At 34.4% G+C, this 14,103-nt stretch overlaps 2 protein-coding genes across 2 annotated transcripts; both read left to right on the plus strand.

Annotated features, from left to right (window-relative positions):
* Positions 1–1,951: 1,951 nt before the first annotated feature.
* Positions 1,952–4,395, plus strand: LOC126689945 (G-type lectin S-receptor-like serine/threonine-protein kinase LECRK1). The gene is made up of 2 exons (XM_050385098.1): positions 1,952–2,438; positions 2,551–4,395. Exons 1-2 carry the CDS (start codon positions 1,952–1,954, stop codon positions 4,347–4,349), a joined length of 2,286 nt encoding a protein of 761 aa, XP_050241055.1. The 3' UTR covers positions 4,350–4,395.
* A 6,775-nt stretch (positions 4,396–11,170) lies between these two features.
* On the plus strand, positions 11,171–13,712 carry LOC126733124 (G-type lectin S-receptor-like serine/threonine-protein kinase LECRK2). The gene has a single exon (XM_050436306.1). It carries the CDS (start codon positions 11,245–11,247, stop codon positions 13,660–13,662), a length of 2,418 nt encoding a protein of 805 aa, XP_050292263.1. The 5' UTR covers positions 11,171–11,244; the 3' UTR covers positions 13,663–13,712.
* Positions 13,713–14,103: the final 391 nt, after the last annotated feature.

Genomic DNA, 14,103 nt, shown 5'->3' on the forward strand with positions numbered 1-14,103 from the left:
AAGACCTATCTTGATGCTTTTAAACCACCGCTGTAGCCTGTATTTAAAAAAAATAAAAAAATAAAAAAAAAATAAAAAAAAATAAATAAAAAAACCTATAGCAGTGGTTTAAAAAGCATTGGAATAAGGTCTAAAAAGCGTTGGTACAGGTCCCGCAACTCTATACCGACTGTCACTACGTAGCAATTTAAAGTGCGCGGGAAGAAAAAAAAACGCCGGAATAAGGGCCTATTCCGACGCTTTTTGGGGTTATCCCAGCAATTTTGCAAATGTTGGGATAGTCCCTTTTTTTTTGTAGTGAGAGCATATATGTGTGTATATATATATATATATTTCACAACTAAAAAAAGACTAGTTGATAAAGATGGCTAGTGGAATTCTTAAAAAGTTGGTCTAGTACCACTAGCTTGGTCTTTTGTGGAATTCCACTGGCAGGACATTAATTTCATTCAGAAAATCTGATGCTAATGTTAAAGGGACAGGGATAGGGACTAAACAGCACCGATGAAAGTAAGTCAAAAATAAATAGATCTATTTTTGACTAGGTCTATTTTTTTAAAACAACATTAAAAAAATAAATTTGGATTTAGAATAGGTACTCTCAATTTAAAGATGTTTTTTCGTTTTCAAAAAAAAAAAAAAAAAATGGTCTTTTCACCATATGTAAGTGCATAAGAACCAAAGTGGATTGAATAGGATAGGGTGGACCAATGTGGACCAAATAAGAACGAATGGACAGATGAGGACCAAAGTGGACACAATGGACTGAATAGGAACAAATAGGACCATAGTGGACCGAATATTACCAATGTCAACTAAATTGGACTGAAGTGTACAAAACAGGTCGAATAGGACCTATATGGACCGAACAAAACCAAAGTGGACAAAATAGACCAAAGTGGACCAAATATGACAGAATAAGACTTTTCAATATTTATCATTTTTATTGCATCTTTAGGGTTTATATTTCTAATTTCTATAATCTATTTTTTATTGTATTTTTTTTAACTCAAAATTAATGAATTTAGCCCAAATATGATAAAATCTCATACTTTTCAACCCAAAAATTAAGGGGAAAAAAAAAAGAATTTGAGTTAAACTTGAAAATGCAACCTACAAAAAGAATTAATTTAAGGCTCAATAAGTCCAAAATGGATCGAAATGGACCAAAGTGGACTAAAGTAGACCTAATTGAACTGAATAGCAATTGTTTAATTTTTAGGGAGAACAAATTATCTTCAACAAGTTTTAGAGAACAAATTATACATTATATTAAAATTACAAAATAATTATTTATTCTCACACATCGTGTGAGTCTACAACTAGTATACTTAAAAGGTAATGGATTACTTTTTTTACGCTAAATTAATATTATGAATATTGATCAAAAGCACATTATACCTTTATAATAATAATAATAATAAATAATAAATAAAAAAAACATTTGTGTGAAACACTAATTTACGACTAGTGCATATATGAGTGTGTATTTTTTTTTTTTTTTTTTTTTTTTTTTTTGCTGAATTGTGTGTGTGTGTATATATATATATATATATATATATATATATATATATTTCACAACTAAAAAAAGACTAGTAGATCAGATGGCTTGTGGAATTCTTAAAAAGTTGGTCCAGTACCACTAGCTTGGTCTTTTGTGGAATTCTAATGGCAGGACATTAATTTCATTCAGAAAATCTGATGCTAATGTTAAAGGGACAGGGATAGGACTAAACAGCACCGATGAAAGTAAGTCAAGTCTACCGGGGCTGTGGGGCAGCTGCCACTAATAGATGAAGTTGGTTAGAAATTTCTTTCATTCTGCGTAAACTTGGGGTTGGGGGCCTTTCTAATTCCAAAAAAAGAAGGATAACATATAAATCGCTTATTATTATTTCATTTCAATCTCATTAACAAGCCTTCTCTTATCTCTTTCCCTCACTCTTGTCTCATGGGTTCTATATCAGTTCTCTTCTTACTATCCATGTTTCTACTTGCCTTTGATGTAAAAGCCCAACTACAACGAAACCATTCCGGCAATGTGATACCATTAGGTTCTTGGCTTTCCCCTATTGCTAACCGTACTTCTTGGCTCTCACCTTCTGGCCTTTTTGCTTTTGGTTTCTACCCACAAGGTGGAGGCTTCGTTATTGGAATATGGTTGCATACTCAACCAAATAACACTATTGTCTGGACTGCATATCCAGATAACCTTACTGTCTCCTCAAATGCTATATTGAACTTTACAAGTGATGGTAAGCTGCTCCTTCGCACAGAGCAAGGTGAAGAAAATTCCATGACTGGCTTTCTAGAAGTTATCCCAGAAGAACCTGCAGTTTCAGCTTCTATGCATAATTCTGGTAATTTTGTGCTCTACGATAACTCTTCCAGAGTTATTTGGCAAAGTTTTGATAACCCAACAGACACCATATTAGGAGGTCAGAATTTTTCCTCTTATAGTGCCCACTTGGTGTCAAGATCAGACCACTCAGGTAGACGTTATCATCTCACGATGGACTCAAAAAGGAAACCTTTTTTCCTACCTTGCAGTGAACGGAACAATGGAAACCTTTGATTCAGAAAATGCCTACTGGTCCTTGGATACTTTTTATGGCTCTTCTGTAATTCTCCGTCTTAATCAAAGGGGTCTTCTACGCTTAACCAAAGAGAGTTCCACCTTAATCATTTTGGTGAATAATTCTTACCCTGGCATGAAAGAAACCAGTATTATCTATCGTGCGATACTTGATTCTGATGGAATTTTTAAGTTGTACTCTCACCACTTTGACTTTGGGGGCAATAGTAATACTAGCTCCAAGGTGTCCTTGGAATGGTCATCTTTGCGTGATCAATGTGAAGTCAAAGGTTTTTGTGGCTTCAACAGTTACTGCATAGGCATTGGCTCCAAAGCTGAATGTCAATGTTATTCTGGGTTTCATTTCATGAACCCCAAAAATAAGTTGTTGGGCTGTTACAGCAACTTCAATGAAGATGGTTGCAGCAAAGGTCCAATGATACCCTACGACATTATTGCATTACGGAATATATCTTGGGGTGATTTTCCTTATTCAGTGTTACTTACAAAGCAGGAAAACTGTTACAAGTCTTGCCTTGGAGATTGTAATTGTAACGCTGCATTTTACATGAATGGTACTTGCAATAAATATAAGCTTCCACTTAAGTATGGTAGAAGTCATAATTTATCATCTATAGCTTTCTTTAAGGTGATTCGGAGAAATGATAAAATTTCAGACCATCAACCTCCAATTCCAGAAATCTTGATGGATAGCAAAAAAATGATGATTTTGATTCTTTCCCTAACTTTGGGTTCCATTGCATTGATGTGTTCTGTAATTGCAATATCTTGTTTCTTCATGTATAGGCATCAAGTTCATAGGTACAGAAAGCTGTCGCCAGAAAATGTGAATGTAGAAATTGCTGAAAATTTTACATTGCGTTCATTTTCTTACAATGAGCTTGAGAACGCAACAGATGGGTTCAAGGAAGCATTAAGTAAGGGTTCTTTTGGATCAGTTTATAAAGGGTATGTATCTGAAGCTAATAAAACTATTGCTGTTAAGAGACTGGAGAAATTTGTGGAAGAAGGGGAGAGGGAGTTTCGAGCTGAAATGACTGTCATTGGACGAACTCATCATAGAAACATAGTTCAGTTGCTTGGTTTCTGTATTGAGGGATCTAGGAAGCTTCTTGTTTATGAATATATGTGCAATGGTTCACTTGAAGATCTTCTCTTCAAGGCTACGAAGCGCCCCCTTTGGAAGGAAAGGGTGAGAATCGCACTAGAAGTGGCTAGAGGGGTCTTCTATCTACATCAAGAGTGTGAAGTCCATATCATCCATTGCAATCTAAAACCCCGAAATATACTAATGGATGATACTTGGACTGCAAAGATCTCAGATTTTGGATTGGCGAGGCTATCAGTGCCGAATCAAATGAGGATTGTGATGGGCATTGAAGGGACAAGTGAGTACTCTGCACCTGAATGGCAGAAAAATGCTCTGATATCAGTAAAAGCTGACATTTACAGTTTTGGCGTGTTGCTGTTGGAGATTGTATGTTGTAGACGCAGCATAGAAGTGAATGTTTTAGCAGCAGATGAGATACTTATTTCTGACTGGATATATAATTGCCTTGTGGCTGGACAGTTGGATAATCTTCTGGAAGATGAAAATGTAGACGTGAAGACACTAGAAAGAATGGTGAAGGTCGGCTTGTGGTGCATCCAAGATGATCCAGCTTTACGTCCTCCAATGAAGAATGTAATCTTGATGTTGGAGGGGACAATGAGTATAGCAATCCCTCCATCTCCAGCTATTTCTCATTCTTGATATGTCTACCCTAAATTTGCAATCATATGCATATTTGTTAAGCTTAGTTAGTATGTTTGCTTACGGCTATATGTTTCTGGTATTATTCTTTTTTTTACGAGTAGCTTTGTCTGTTTTTGGTGTGTATGGATCTTTTTTAAATAAAGATGCCGTATTGATTTCTTTTAATAGTTTTGATATTAGTTGCATATATACAAAATATTTATTTAAATTAAGAAAGGGCCATTTGCTTAACAAAATTTTTAAGTGGGGAAGGGAAATTTGAATCATATATGTACATTGGAAGCACTAGACTCCGTCACTGAGTTATAGGTTCTTGAAATATATTTAACAAAGCTAATTACACACATATTGCCCTAATCCCTAAAATCGCAAACGTTTACCCTCACATCAACACAATTCAGGTCAATCGCATCTCCAAAGTGCTAGCAATAGATGTCCTCACCCAAGTGATAAGTGATTCTTAAAGTGCTTTCTTCCTAGTGCTTTTGATTTTTGACGGCTTTCAAACAATTACACCATAAGGAATAAGAGGCAAGGGAAAGTGAGGTCCATGGTAGTTGGATATAAGTAAGAACTATGAAAGGGTTGAATAGAGATATCTGGAGAGAATGATGATGAAGTTGAGGTTTCATAAAAGAGATTAAATTCAATAAGGACGAGGTGTAAACCCTTTAATTTACACCAGCCAATAAGGATATGCCATATCAAACTTTTGTTTAAACTCATTGTAAAATCAATACATCCTAATACACTTTATAACATCTTAACAAACAAAAAAACAAAACCTATTTCACATTAAGTGATGGTAAAAAACTAAGTCACATGGCTAGAATCGCATATTTAATAATAATAATAATAATAAAGGGTCCAAATCAAGTCACTAAATGCTAGAAAAAAAAATACCCTGTCATTTTTTTGTTAGGGCATGCAGGATGAAAACAAAAAACTTAAACAGAAAGACATATAGTAGAACATTTGCAAAAGTTTTAAGGACTAAAAATAAACTTTTCATAAGTTTAGAGATGAAAACAAACTTTTTATAAAATTTAAAGACAGAAAAATAATATTTTACCTTTTTTATTTATGTCACTTGAAATATAACGTGTTATTACTTTACAACTACAGATAAGAAGGGATGAATTTAAATTAAATTATCAATCCATTGATTGACCTTAAGTGTAAGGACAAAAATCGAGACTTAAAATGTGAATGTAACAAGAAAATCGTGGAAAAGAAATGTAGGTGGCTCAAATATGTGTTACTGATGGATGATGTTGTGTCTATTCAAAATAAACGTGTTTCTCGCGTTCCATATGATTATTGACCACGATACAGACAGTCATCCACCATTCAAGCTCCTCCTTTGATTGCCGCTTTCTTATCACGGCAAAACTTTCCACAAAGTCCAACCATATGATCATTGACCATGATAGGCACAGTCATCCACCATCCAAGCTCCTCCTTTAATTGCCGCTTTCATATCACGGCAAAACTTTCCACAAAGTCCAACCGTATGATTATTGACCATGATAGGCACAGTCATCCACCATTCAAGCTCCTCCTTTGATTGCTGCTTTCTTATTACGGCAAAACTTTCCACAAAGCCCAAACAAAGGTTTTTTTTTTTTTTCTTTTTTTTCTTTTGTAATCTAACATAGAGAAGTAAGTTATGCCCCTTTTTGAATTAAACATTTATATCAAAATCAAATTAAGGATTACCAACGCAATTTCCCATAATTAATATTAGTAATTGACCAAGAAATTTTTAAAAAAATATTTATCATTCAATCAAGACATTAATTAATTTTTGATGTAGGTGGTTCAAATATGTGTTACTGATGGAAGATGTTGTGTCTGTTCAAAATAAACGTGTTTCTCGCGTTCCATATGATTATTGACCATGATACAGACAATCATCCACCATTCAAGCTCCTCCTTTGACTACCACTTTCTTATCATGGCAAAACTTTCCACAAAGTCCAACCATATGATCATTGACCATGATAGGCACAGTCATCCACCATTCAAGCTCCTCCTTTGATTGCCACTTTCTTATCACCGTAAAACTTTCCACAAAGTCCAACCGTATGATTATTTACCATGATAGGCACAGTCATCCACCATTCGAGCTCCTCCTTTGATTGCTGCTTTCTTATCACGGCAAAACTTTCCACAAAGTCCAAACAAAGGTGTTTTTTTTTTTTTTTTCTTTTGTAATCTAACATAGAGAAGCAAGTTATCCCCTTTTTGAATTAAACATTTATATCCAAATCAAATTAAGGATTACCATCGCAATTTCCCATAATTGACATTATTAATTGACCAAGAAATTTTTTTTTAAATATTTATCATTAAATCAAGACATCAATTAATTTTTGGTATAGATGGTTCAAATATGTGTTAATGATGGATGATGTTGTGTCTGTTCGAAATAAACGTGTTTCTCACGTTCCATATGATTATTGACCACGATACAAACAGTCATCCACCATTCAAGCTCCTCCTTTGATTGCCGCTTTCTTATCACGGCAAAACTTTCCACAAAGTCCAACCGTATGATTGTTGACCATGATAGGCACAGTCATCCACCATTCAATCTCCTCCTTTGAATGACGCTTACTTATCATGGCAAAACTTTCCACAAAGTCCAACCGTATAATTATTGACCATGATAGGCACAGTCATCCACCATTCAAGCTCCTCCTTTGATCGCCGCTTTCTTATCACGGCAAAACTTTCCACAAAGTCCAAACAAAGGTTTTTTTTTTTTTTTTTTTTTTTCTTTTGTAATCTAACATAGAGAAGCAAGTTATCCCCTTTTTGAATTAAACATTTATATCCAAATCAAATTAAGGATTACCAACACAATTTCCCATAATTGATATTATTAATTGACCAAGAAATTTTTTTAAAAATATTTATCATTAAATCAAGACATCAATTAATTCTTGGTATAGGTGGTTCAAATATGTGTCATTGATGGATAATGTTGTGTCTGTTCGAAATAAACGTTTTTCTCGCATTCCATATGATTATTAACCACGATACAAACAATCATCCACCATTCAAGCTCCGCCTTTGATTGCCGCTTTCTTATCACGGCAAAACTTTCCACAAAGTCCAACCGTATGATTATTGACCATGATAGGCACAATCATCCACCACTCAGGCTCCTCCTGTGATTGATGCTTTCTTATCACGGCAAAACTTTCCACAAAATCCAAACCAAGGTTTTTTCTTTTTCTTTTTCTCTTTTTCTTTTTTTTTTTTTCCTTTTTTTTCTTTTTTTTCTTTTGTAATCTAGCAAAAAGAAGCAAGTTATCCCCTTTTTGAATTAAACATTTATATCCAAATTAAATTAAGGATTCCAAACGCAATTTCCCATAATTGATATTATTAATTGACGAAGAAATTTTTTTAAAAATATTTATCATTAAATCAAGACACCAATTAATTTTTGGTGTAGGTGGTTCAAATATGTGTTACTGATTGATGATGTTGTGTCTATTCGAAATAAACGTGTTTCTCGCGTTCCATATGATTATTGACCACGATACAGACAGTCATCCACCATTCAAGCTCCTCCTTTGATTGCCACTTTCTTATCACGACAAAACTTTCCACAAAGTCCAACCATATGATCATTGACCATGATAGGCATAGTCATACACCATTCAAGCTCCTCCTTTGATTGCCGCTTTCTTATCACAGCAAAACTTTCCACAAGATCCAACCGTATGATTATTGATCATGATAGGCACAGTCATCCACCATTCAAGCTCGTCCTTTGATTACTGCTTTCTTATCACGGCAAAACTTTCCACAAAGTCCAAACAAATGTTTTTTTTTCTTTTTTTTCTTTTGTAATCTAACATAGAGAAGCAAGTTATCCCCTTTTTTAATTAAAAATTTATATCCAAATCAAATTAAGGATTACCAATGCAATTTCCCATAATTTATATTATTAATTGACCAAGAAATTTTAAAAAAAATATTTATCATTAAATCAAGACATCAATTAATTTTTGGTGTAGGTGGTTCAAATATGTGTTACTGATGGATGATGTTGTGTTTGTTCGAAATAAACGTGTTTCTCGCGTTCCATATGATTATTGACCATGATACAAGCAGTCATCCACCATTCAAGCTCCTCCTTTGATTGCCGCTTTTTTTTCACGGCAAAACTTTCCACAAAGTCCAACCGTATGATTGTTGACCATGATAGGCACAGTCATCCACCATTCAAGCTCCTTTGATTGCTACTTTCTTATCACGGCAAAACTTTCCACAAAGTCCAAACAAAGGTTTTTTTTTTTTTTCTTTTCTTTCCTTTTGTAATCTAACATAGAGAAGCAAGTTATCCCCTTTTTGAATTAAACATTTATATCCAAATCAAATTAAGGATTACCAACGCAATTTCCCATAATTGATATTATTAATTAACCAAGAAATTTTTTTTAAAATATTTATCATTAAATTAAGACATCAATTAATTTTATGTATAGGTGGTTCGAATATGTGTTAGTGATGGATGATATTGTGTCTGTTCGAAATAAACGTGTTTCTCGCGTTCCATATGATTATTGACCACAATACAGACAGTCATCCACCATTCAAGCTCCTCCTTCGATTGCCCGTTTCTTAACATGGCAAAACTTTCCACAAAGTCCAACCATATGATTATTGACCATGATAGGCACAGTCATCCACCATTCAAGCTCCTCCTTTGATTGCTGCTTTCTTATCACGGCCAAACTTTCCACAAAGTCCAAACCAAGGTTTTTTTTTTTTTTTTTTTGTAATCTAAAATAGAGAAGCAAGTTATCCCCTTTTTGAATTAAACATTTATATCCAAATCAAATTAAGGATTACCAACACAATTTCCCATAATTGATATTATTAATTGACCAAGAAATTTAAAAAAAAAATATTTATCATTAAATCAAGACATCAATTAATTTTTGGTGTATGTGGTTCAAATATGTGTTACTGATGGATGATGTTGTGTCTATTCGAAATAAACATGTTTCTTGCGTTCCATATGATTATTGACCACGATACAGACAGTCATCCACCATTCAAGCTCCTCCTTTGATTGCCGCTTTCTTATCACGGCAAAACTTTCCACAAAGTACAAACCAAGGTTTTTTTTTTTTTTTTTTTCCTTTTGTAATCCAACATAGAGAAACAAGTTATCCCCTTTTTGAATTAAACATTTATATCCAAATCAAATAAAGGATTACCAACTTAATTTCCCCATAATTGATATTATTAATTGACCAAGAAAACTTGAAACTACAAAATTATTCAACCTAAATATAATTAGGAATCATAATTTTTTTAAAAAAAAATTATATATATTTTTTTCTAAAAAGAAAAATAGTGGGAGAAATAAGTACCAAAATATTATAGCCACTAACATTTTTTTTCCCTTCCCTTTCACCTTCTCTCTCACTCATGCTGTAGCACCAGATTCATAAAGAATGAAAAATTAACCAAATAATTCAGATTAACAGAGAAGAAATGCGACTGAAGCTGTAGAGAGAGAAAAAGAAAAATGCTACAGAAGTTGTATCAAATAGAGTTCCATGTGATCAACGCCCAAACGGGGAAAAAATACAAAAAATCCTGGAAGCACAAGTGCGCCATATTGGTTGGTGCACTCGTGTCGTACTTGGTGGGACACACCATGCGGCCTGGACACGGTTGCCCGTGCGTCCCTTGACATTTTTTTTCTCGACATGGCCCAATTCAGTCCGAAATATGACCCAATATGGGCCGAAATAATTATATATATAAAAATTTAATTTCAACTTATCTTTTATTAGTTATAGTTTCACACTTTTGATATTTTATTCTAATTTATGAACATCATGTAATATTTATGTATTCACTTTATTATTTACTATTGCTCTTAAATTGATATATGTTTATAATTATATGAAGAAAAAAATGCTTAGCAATATATAGAAAATAAAAATAAAAATATATTTAATAATTAATTAATAAATGTATCCTATCCCACCCGTGTCCTACTTTTCCAAAAATTGTCGTGTCGCCACACCGCTCTGCACCCACACCCACACCCACACTCGTACCCATGCTTCCTAGCAAAAAATATAAAATAAAACCTTCATAATGTGTAATGTCCAAAAAGATTAACATTTGCTAACTTAAGAGAAAGGGTAGGTGCAACACGTTTTTCTCCTAGAAAAGTGTTATATACAAAACATTTTTACAATATTTTTCATAACAAATCATATTTGGTAAATTGTTATTAGTTCTAATTTGAATCTACAACTTAAATTACTTTTTTGTCCACTCATAACAATCAATAACAACTTATTACTTAGAATTTGTTGTGAAAGTATTGTGAAAATATTATGTATATAGCATTTCTCCTTTAACAAAAAAAGGGGGAAATTTTGTGTCACAACTTTTGTAGCATTTTTTACGTGGTTGACTGAAAATGGTAGAGAAAAAAAGTAATTAATTAATATGAAAGTGATAGACAACTATTTATAATTTGTCAGATCAGACTTGTGGCAAAATTTGTTATATAAAAGTTTGTATATAACAAGTCTTCGCCAAAACGTTAACATTGACAAAAACATTCGCAGTTCAACGTGGAACGTGTGATAGTGGATTTGCGTTCCACGTTTAAAAAAAAACTAGAACGTTTTTCCTACTAAAATATCTATTGCTATATTTTTACAAATAATTATGTAAATAAATACTATATAGTACTTCACAAAAGCGCCAACAATTGCAAGCTAGTTTCCATAGCACTAGGCTCTAAAAAATTATATATATAAAAAAAAAAAAAAAAAAAAAAAAAAAAAAAAAGTTTCCATAATTTACAATCCTTAGTTGATGCATACAGCTTGTTGTGATGGTCCTTTGTTATCCTTCTCTCATGGCTTCCATATTTACTGTTTTCTTTCTACTCTCTATATCCTTTACATGTGGAGGAGCTCAACCTCAACAAAAGCAATGTAGGAATATAAGCCTGGGCTCTTCACTTTATCCCCCCACCTCATGGACTTCCCCCTCGGGCCAATTCGCACTTGGATTCTATGGGCAAGGCAGTGGTTTTATGGTTGGAATCTGGTTGGTGGGAATAGACAATATCACAGTTGTCTGGACAGCAAACCGTGATGATCCTCCGGTCACCTCAAATGGGACGACACTGAATTTAACAAAAAGTGGTAAGCTTCTTTTGACTACAGATGAGCTAGGAAAGAAGAATATTATCAGTGATACGATGTCGGAGTCTGCTTCTTATGCCTGCATGTTTGATTCTGGGAATTTTGTTCTCTACAACAAAAATCATTCCGTCATTTGGGAGACTTTCAGCTATCCTACTGATACTATTTTGGGTGGGCAGATTCTGTCCACCGGTTTTCAACTGTTCTCTAGTTTATCAGAGACCAACCACTCAACTGGACGGTATCGTCTGAAGATGCAGATAGATGGAAACCTTGTTCTATACCCCGTAAACACTTTAGACATTGCAAGTGAAGCTTACTGGGCTTCTAGAACTGATGGATATAGAAATGGGATTGGCCTTAAATATCGACTTTATCTCAGTCGTAACGGGTCTCTAGAAATCATCCAGAGCACTAGTATGGACTCTGTTCAAAATTTGGGCTCGTCATCGGAAAGCAATAACACCATTTATCGTGCTACTCTCGATGTTAACGGATTTTTTCGGTTGTACTCGCATACCTTTGACAAGACTGGCAAACTACTATCATCAGATATTGAGTGGTCAGCATTGGAGGACAAGGAGCTCTGCACGGTGAACGGTTTCTGTGGCTTCAACAGCTTTTGCACACTCAATGACAACAAACCGTACTGTGTTTGTCTTCCTGGAACCGATTTGGTTGACGTGAATAATCCATCTCTCGGCTGTGAGAGAAACTTTTCAAAAGTAGGGTGCAGCAGCGGCAAAGATCATGTAGAATCATATAACATCACTACCACAGAAAATATGATGTGGAATGATATTCCTTACACACATGAATCCATGTCAACAAAGGAAGAATGTGGTAAGTCTTGCTTGGAAGACTGCAATTGTGAGGCAGCACAGTTCAATACTGATTTGGATTGCCGGAGACACAAGCTTCCACTGAAATATGTTAGAAGGGATACAAGCATGGATACCGTAGCTCTCTTCAAAGTGAGCATAAGAAGCTGGAATGAAACTGTTCCCATCCCAGTGAAGCCTACTCCTGTCCACGTGTTCACAAGCAAAAAGGTTATAGTGCAAATTCTTGTTTTAATTTTAGCTTTTACTGCGTTCTCCTGTCTTGGTCTTGGAGTTTCAGGCCTTTACATGTTCAAAATTCGAGTTCTAAGGTATAAAAGACTGAAAGAGAGTGAAACACTGGACCTGACTAAGGGGCTTACATTAAATTTGTATTCATATGATGAGCTCAGAAAAGCAACAAATGGCTTCAAAGATGAGTTAGGAAGGGGTTCCTTCGGAACAGTATACAAAGGAGCTCTATACAAAGGTAAAAAACTTGTTGCAGTGAAAAGACTAGAGAAATTGGTGGAAGAAGGTGAGAGGGAGTTTCGTGCAGAGATGCGAGCAATAGGGAGAACTCACCACAAAAATTTGGTTCAATTGCTAGGCTATTGTGCTGAGGGCTCTAAGAGACTTCTTGTCTATGAATTTATGAGCAATGGATCCCTTGCCGATGTTCTTTTTAAAAGTAGAAGGCGTCCAGATTGGGATGAAAGAGCAAGAATAGCATTGGATGTTGCAAGAGGGATTCTCTATCTACATGAGGAGTGTAAGACCCCTATTATTCATTGTGATATAAAGTCCTCAAACATTTTGATGGATGATTTTTGGACTGCTAAAATCTCCGACTTTGGCTTGGCAAAATTGTTAATGCCAGATCAAACAAGGACATTCACAATAGTCAGAGGGACTAGAGGGTATCTAGCACCCGAGTGGCAAAAGAACACCCCAATATCAGTGAAAGCAGATGTTTATAGCTATGGAATAGTGCTTTTAGAAATTATATGTTGCAGGAGGAGCATGGAAGTTAATGTACCAAGACCTGAAGAAATTGTTCTTTCTACTTGGGTATATAAATGCTTTGTCGCTAGAGAATTGGACAAGATTGTGGGTGGTGAAGAAGTAGATAAGAGTACTTTTGAGAATATGGTTAAGGTGGGATTGTGGTGCATTCAAGATGAACCATTTCTTCGTCCTTCCATGAAGAGTGTTGTATTGATGTTAGAAGGGATTACTGACATATCTAGTCCTCCATGTCCAACTAATACCTCCGTTTAAACTCTCTCTTGTAAGGAAAATTTTATATTTATTTTAATTCAGTTTTTGTATTTTTTTTTTTTTTCTTCCCGTTCATGTGAGTAAATCATGTGCAGTTTACTCATTAGTCGTATCAGTAGGATCCCCTCCCATTTAAATTCCCTAATTTCTTTAATTTTTATCTAGAAATAAGACACGTGGCATTTAAAAATAAAAAATTCATATAAACTACAAAAGATCAATTCAATGCCACGTGTCTCACATCTAGTTAAAAATTGAAGAGAAGTGTAGGATTTAAATGAAATGAAATCTTATCACAAGGGGGACAGTTAGTGAAAGCAACAACATTATCACTTTTACTTTGTTTCAACGGGAAACATTTTTGGAAAATTACTCATTTTTTTAAGAAGTTTTGTTTTTTTTTTTTTTTTTTTTGAAAAATTGGCTCATTTTCTTGTATTT

Source organism: Quercus robur, chromosome 6, assembly GCF_932294415.1.
Source record: "Quercus robur chromosome 6, dhQueRobu3.1, whole genome shotgun sequence".
In the NCBI taxonomy this organism is placed as follows: domain Eukaryota; kingdom Viridiplantae; phylum Streptophyta; class Magnoliopsida; order Fagales; family Fagaceae; genus Quercus; species Quercus robur.